At 55.4% G+C, this 7067-nt stretch overlaps 1 protein-coding gene across 1 annotated transcript in view; it reads right to left on the bottom strand.

Moving 5' to 3' along the window:
- Positions 1-7067, bottom strand: part of NEK8 (NIMA related kinase 8) — a 19338-nt gene that overhangs the window by 5532 nt on the left and 6739 nt on the right. Inside the window, exons 2-10 of the mRNA XM_035900617.1 lie at positions 6757-6962; positions 5496-5728; positions 4627-4758; positions 4227-4435; positions 3741-3820; positions 3000-3181; positions 2621-2771; positions 1517-1593; positions 276-393 (exon numbers count right to left, since the gene is read on the bottom strand). Of these exons, the coding sequence (XP_035756510.1) occupies positions 276-393; positions 1517-1593; positions 2621-2771; positions 3000-3181; positions 3741-3820; positions 4227-4435; positions 4627-4758; positions 5496-5728; positions 6757-6892 (1318 nt within the window). The 5' untranslated portion in view covers positions 6893-6962. The remainder of the gene's footprint in view (positions 1-275; positions 394-1516; positions 1594-2620; positions 2772-2999; positions 3182-3740; positions 3821-4226; positions 4436-4626; positions 4759-5495; positions 5729-6756; positions 6963-7067) is intronic.

Genomic DNA, 7067 nt, shown 5'->3' with positions numbered 1-7067 from the left:
ACAGCTTGTGGCAACACACAACCTAAGTACACCCCCACGAGCAACGGCATCAACATAGCTGCTGCAAGAGCCCGGCTGGAAACCTATTGCCAGGAAAGGCAGTGAAACCCAAAGCACAGGGGCCCTGGTATGCGGTGAAGCAGCTGCAAGTCTTCCACACCCACCTAGCCTGGCACATCTGGCGAGGACTGTGGGCAAGCAGGGCCAGCGAGGGGAGTGGGCACAGGCAATGATGGAGAACACAAGCCCTGTTTTGCAAAAGAGACATCTCTTACCATTATCCCCCCTGCCCCAGGCAAACACTTCCCGTTCGTTGGAAACTGCCAGGACGTGAGACGCGCCACAGGCCACCTGCACCATCTCGTAGCCCAGCAGGGCCTCCACGATCTTGGGCTGGCAGGGGGAGAGCAGCAGCTCCCAGCCTGCCCGCCTGCTCCCATCCCTCCCACCCGACCCCCCCAGCCTCAACACAGCGCTGGCAGCATCCCAGTTTTCATCCAACACAAACATCAGAGAATTTTTTCTTCAAAGGGCTTAGAGACTACGTGCACACAGCACAGAAGATAATGCAAACATCTCTGGGGTAGAAGAAAGCAGCCAGCACAACCGTTTGGAGAGGGAATAGGTTCAGCCGAAGGGTTGGGATTCGCCCCCCTGCTCATGTGGGGAGTGCCAGGGGCTGTAAACACACGCTCTGAGCAGGCAGGGGCTTGGTGCAGGATGCATTGGCTGAAGGGCTCTTGTGCAGAGGAGCTGTGAGCTATCAGCTATATATTCGTTAGGGTGTGAAGAGACTGGGACCTCCACATTTTGCCCAGCCCCTGCTGTGACCTGCTGTTAGATCTGACACCTCGCCACAGCGAGTCTCATTCTCATTATCTTCTTGAAGTGAAAAGCACCATTTGTTGAGATCTGGCTGCTGCTCCCAACTGGTCTCCCCTCCCCAGCAATAAGCACTGAGCAGCTCAGCTCTGGATGGAGCAGGAACGAACGAGCCAGCTGACCGCAGCGACAAATGGCAGCAGTCTCCGGGCTCGGCTTTGAGTGCTGCCACATCCGAGGGCAGGCAAGAAAGAAGCTGGAAGGGAGCGACGGGCCCTCAGCCCTAGTGCTCCGAGCCAATCGGAAACACACAGCTCTTCTTTAAATACTGGCTCTTTTGAAAAATAACTTTTCTCAGTGAACCCTGGCAGCTGCAGGCCAAGAGTGAAGCAGGCAGGTGTGTGATTGGAGGCAGCCTCCAAGCTGGGAGCCTGCCAACAGCAACCACAAGGCAGCTCTTGACTTCCCCCACGCTCAAAGGGATCATTGTGTAGGGGGGGAGAGAGAAAGAGAGAGGCAGGTTGGGTCTTTTAAAACCCGCAGTGACAGGGAGAGGAGGGGGAGGGAGTCGGATGCCAGAGCACGTCTGGGATGCACATCCCTGGAGCTGGGATCAGCCCTCTCACGTGGCGCAGAAGGCATGATCCATCCTCTACCTTGGGGGAGCAGCGCACCTGGCATCCTCATGACAAACCTGGCTTACATCCGTGAAGTTTCCGTGCCCCAAACAGCCATTGCTGCCGCTGCCGAAAGTCATGATTATCCCCCTGTCTGGAAAAGCAGAAAGAAGTCATGTTACTGGTACACGTGAGGCCCTGCAAGGCACACAGAGCCCGTGGGGCTGGCCCTGGCTCCCAGGACAGTGGTTCTGCTTGGACCCACTCTGACTCATAACTTGCTGCAGGGGCCAGAAGCCTTCAGCAAGCTTGCAGAGAGCAGCAGCCTCGATGTGCTGCGACAGCTCGCCAAACAAACAGCAGATGATAGGAGAGCACTGAGATAACATTATTGCAGCTGTGTACGCAGAAGCTGCTAATGCCACCGTCTGTCAAGGTGTTAAATACGCAGAGCCACTCACTGAGCAGCCGCCCAGCAGAGGGGTGGCAGGAAACGCCATGGAGAGGTAGGACAAACACATGCCTACGAAATTTGCTGGTTGCATATCTGTCATTTGCTGCCCTGATCCCCAGCAGAAGTGCAAACAGGGCCCCCAGAGGACCATTGGCAGGGCTTTGCTCTGCAAACACGTCCTCGGGCTGGTGTGTGTGCTCCCCTCCCAGCCAGAACACCTCCTGGCCTGCTCTAAGGGGACTTCAGACCCTGCTTTCCTGCTGCAGAGGACGACCAGCCCTGCAGGAGCTCACACTGACTTCTCACTGCAACGCCAGTCACTGCTGGTCACTCCTTGTGTCTGCGTCACACTCACAGAGTACACGGCAGAGAAAAGCTGAACTTCCCAGACACTTCTCACACTGCAGTCCCCACTGTACAGGCCAGTTCTGGCTTCAGGTGACACCAGTGCAGCCAGGACAACAACTCTGTGGCCCTCCCCCCACCAGACAGACCTTTGGGACCAAGTTTACCAGTGTGGTATCATAGGAGCACTGTGCCTGCCGTTTTTGACCCCCGCCTGGTGTTACGTGAGAGGCCACAGAGGCCTTCGTGTCACCCCAGCCCAGTGCATCTCAGGTTCCTCACTAAGCAGGCTCCCCAGGCAGTCACGCTGCATTTGCAAGCCAGCTGCCATGCAGAGGGGTCTGGGCAACCAGCCAGGCGAAGGCAGGAGGCAGCAGCTCACCTGTGAGACAGGCTGTGAAGAGATCACCGCAGGACACGTGTTTGATGGTCACGCCAGACTGGCCCTCCAGAAAGCGGGACACAAACTGGGGCTGGAGCTGCTCAGTGGCTCCTGGGAGAGAAGGGCCTCCCGCAGCACCCATTGGGGGAGCCTGGAGGAGAGAAGCCATGTTAGCTGCTGCACCTCCATGCAGCAAAAGCTGGGTTGCAGAACTCAGATGAGCACCTTCTCACAGGCCTAGCAGTGTCACCCGCACCCTGGACTGGACAGCAGTCCCAGGGGATGCAGCACCAGGGCCTATGCAGCAAGCAGAAATGACTCTTCCTCAGAAATCACACATCCAAGGCTTCCATGGCCACTGCCTGACCCCGGCACTCACCTCCCACATGATGAGCCGCCCCGATTTGGTGACCCCAGCCTTCTGCGTCCTGCCAGCAGACACCTGCACCACCTCAGTGTTAAGCATGGGCAGGCGGAGGGGGGTGGTGATCCCGCTCCCCCAGGTGTATATGGACGAGAGCGGAGGAGGGATTCCTGTCCTGGCTGAACCACCCCGAACACCTATGGGTCAAAAAGAAATGATGAATGCAGAGCCCTGACTCTTCTCCCATGGGAAGAGAAATGACAGCAGCCATCCAGTCTGGGTGTCAGCAGAGCTGCCTGCCAGCCAGCAGGGCCAGACCAGTCCAAGGCTGGCAAGGGGCTGCTGGGGAGCTCCCAGCCAGGGCTGAGAGAAGCACACAGGAACAACTCCGTGTGTTTTATCCCAGAATTGAGGGAAGCAGCACCACGACAGCTCTAGGTAATTGTTAGCAGTGCCAGCTGCATTGCCCTGCACTGGGACATCCCCCCTCAGCACTGCCAGCTGGTTCTCAGCCTTTGCAGTAGGAGCAACAGAAGTTTGATTCAAGGGTTCAAACCCTTGGAAGAGGCAGCTGGAGAAAGAGCGCTGCATGGTCCCCAGAGCCAAGGTGCCCATGAGCTCCTCCAAGGCTCAGGGAGAGTGATGTCTCTTAAATTCCTCTCTCCAGAAGCTCAAGTGCCTCTCTGACCCACTGGCATCCAAAGGAAAGGGTCCTTCCAAATGGAGCGATGTTGAACGCACCATGCCAGGACTCACCCCTCGGCCTGGCGCTGCTCACTCGTCCCCCCGTCCGGCTGTGTGTCACTGTCGGCACCGGAGCCAAGGGTTTTTCAGGCCTGCCAAATCAAAATCCAGTCCTTAATGTCAGCTCAGCCCCAGAGGTCCTGCAGTGCCCTGGATCACAGAAGGTCTAGGCAGAGCTACAGTATAAGCCATGGCTGAATAGCTCACAGAATTGCCTCGGTAGGTGCTTTAAACCACCTGAGAGAGGGGAATTGGCATTAGAGCACTTCCCCCTGAGCTCACAACTCTCTGTTCACTGTTACTGCAATGACAAGGTCACAGCTGCCATGGCACCTGGGCAGGGCTCGGCCTGCAGCAGCTACATGTTGGGTAACGCAGGAGAGCTGCGTGGGGACAAGGCTCTCTTTGGAGCTTGTAACTGAGACAGTGAGGCAGTGAGATGTGTTGTGGGCTGTGTCAGCAACTCCCAAGGGACACTGAAGTGGCGGGATCACTTGCCTTCTCATTTTGACACTGCCCACATCAGTGTAGAGGTTCAGAAGGGGTCGAATGCAGATGGCCTGGGCCATGATCTCATTCAGCTGGGGCCTCTTGGAAGGATCCAGGTTCAGCATGCTAAGGATGAGCTGGCGCAGGTCAGGGCTGTATCTGTCCGATATTGGGGCAAACGTCCCGCTCATGATCTTCAATACTAAGGCAGGAAGATTCTGGAGAGAAAACAAGAGAGAGACATACAGTGGCTGGGTGGTCAGAGGTGAGGCCAAGGAGCAAGAAGTTCTCAACACTGCCCTCTGCCTTCACACCTCCAGGCTCAGTGAGAAGAGTGATCCAGGCATGCATTTTCACCTCTGCAAGAGGCCATGGCTCCCTGCGCTACACGTAAACATATCCCTCTTACCGCAGCTTCGAAAGCCCTCTTGAGGCTGGCAAGTTCATAGAGCACACAGCCCAAAGCCCAGATATCACTCTTCTGGTTGTAAGGCTTCCCTTCACAGAGCTCTGGGGAGATGTAGCACGGAGTTCCCACAACCTAAAATAGACAAAGAAACGTACCACGATGCTGTGAAACTGGGGCAGCCAGTTGGAAAGAGAAAGGCTCGGTTTAGAGCCCAGTGTGCAGGCTGGCTAGAGCACCACCCACCAAAGCTTAGTGGAGCTGGGCTTTTGTTCCCTGATGTCAACATCTGCCTGACAATCTCTGTAAAAAACCTGAGGGTTTGCCTTTCCACTGACCTCCCTTGCACATATGGAGATTACCTCTAATTTTGCTCTTATCCACTTGAGAGAATCAGAGCCCAGTGCAATGAGCGTGATATGAACGCCTAGTCAGGTTAGACCAGGTGGGGAATGACACTCAAGTCTCAAGCAGGGAAGGATTAAGACAAGACAGGACAGCGGGGCACAGGCAGGAACTCAGTTGCTAAGTATGTGCCAGACGAGCCTGCAAACACCACCCCTCCCACTGTGACAGTGGGAGGAGCCCTGTCTACCCTCACTAGTGGGCCCAGACACACCATCCTCTCCTGGGCTTGGGCAGGCAGGCCTTTCTTACCTTTCTGCAGCAAACTTGGGCATGAAGACATCAGCCTGTACAAACTCCAAGGAGCAAAGCAGCGTTGCGGCACACGGATGTGGTCTACTGCAAGTATGCTACATCCAGCCTCGCTGCTTACAGCAGCTTCCCAGGGACTACTGTGAGACAAGTCCAGGGTTTCCAGCCTGCTGCCATGGTGGTATTTTGTTCCCCTGCAAATCCAGGTCACTCACCGTGTAGGCTTTACTCTTGCTGCTCAAGATTTTGGAGATACCAAAGTCTCCGATCTTGACAATCATGCGATGCTTGTCCAAGAGGATGTTCTGAGTCTTCAGGTCACGGTGCAGGATCTGCTTGGTGTGCACGTGGTGGAGAGCCAGGAGGATCTGCACAAAGAAGTGCAGGATAGTATCCTCATCCAGCAAGGAGTTACAGCGCTTATGAATAAACTCCGCTAGCGTCCCCCCTGCAAAGAACAACAGAGGGCTATCAGCAAGGGTGGCTGCACCAGGCAGCGCAAACCTGGCCTATAAACTGGGGGATTTAGCCACAGCATCTTAATAAGCTAAGCGCCTGGGAAAAAGCACATCTTCCAACGCTTCTGAGGCTGTGCGGAGAACAGCGGCAGCACAGTTGGTGGGACGAAGAAATAGCGAGAGAGAAGTTACTGTTGACATATTGTCAAAGGCAGCAGGAGAAGAAACACTAAAATTACAGCTCTTGAGGGAGGACATAAACCTTGACGGCAGAACAAGACAAGCCTGTTCTGCAAAAGAGAATTCTTACAGTCTGAGAGGCCACGCAGCACGGAGAGGCCCCTGTTGAGAAGGGGAGGTCCAGATTCAGGGCTTATGTACAACTTTCAACAAACCCTCACACAAATGTTGATTTTATCTTAAACTCCACAGCAAATCTAGTTAGAAATCGCACCTTCCCACACAGCGCTGTGGGACCAACAGTGTGGCCGAGAGCTGACACAGGGAAATGTACGTGAAACCTAAGCCAAGGGCAGATGGTAGCATGCTCATCAGCGACAGCGCTGTTAGAAATCTCTTTTGTTTTGGATATGATTAGCAGGCGTAAAGCATATAATCACAGAATCACAGAATGGTTGAAGTTGGAAGGGACCTCGGGAAGTCATCTGCTCCAGTCCCCTGCTTTAAGCAGGGCCACCAACAGCTAGCTGCCCAGGACCATGACCTGTCTTTTGAATGTCTTCAAGGATGGTGACTCCACAGCCTCTCTGGGCAAGCTGTGCCAGTGCTTGGTCACTTGGCTCACGGTCAACTTGAGACTCCCAGATCCTTTTCTACAAAAACATCTGTTCAAGAGAGATGTGTTTGGACTCTTTGGGGGTCCAAAGCACAGGATCTTTACAAGGAGCACAACATGGAGCCACAGCAGCCTGGCCCAAGGAGAGATGAGGGTTTGGCATCCCCTGGATCTGCCGAGGAGCTGGGGACCTGCAGATGCTGGGGGAAGATGAGGGCCCACCTGGGGCGTACTCCATGGCGATCATGAGCGCTTTGTCCTCCAGGAAGTTCTCGTAGTACTCGATGACGTTGGGGTGGCTGAGCAGCTTGAGGACCTGGCACTCGTTCTGCGCCGCCAGCCGCTCATCCTTGCTCATCTGCTCCACCGGGATCTGCTTCAGGATCACCAGCTTCTGGTCGGCCTTGCGCAGGCAGAGGTGCACGATGCTACAGGGAGGGGGACAGGGCCTCAGCGCGGGGCAGAGCCTGGCCACCACCCTGGGATGACACACGGCCCCTATCCCCCCCGTTGCCGTGGTAACAGGGCCTGCA

Source organism: Egretta garzetta, unplaced genomic scaffold, assembly GCF_000687185.1.
Source record: "Egretta garzetta isolate BGI_Z169 unplaced genomic scaffold, ASM68718v1 scaffold108, whole genome shotgun sequence".
NCBI lineage: Eukaryota > Metazoa > Chordata > Aves > Pelecaniformes > Ardeidae > Egretta > Egretta garzetta.
The sequence above is the reverse complement of the archived record's forward strand: the minus strand, read 5'-3'. Positions and strand labels throughout refer to the sequence as shown.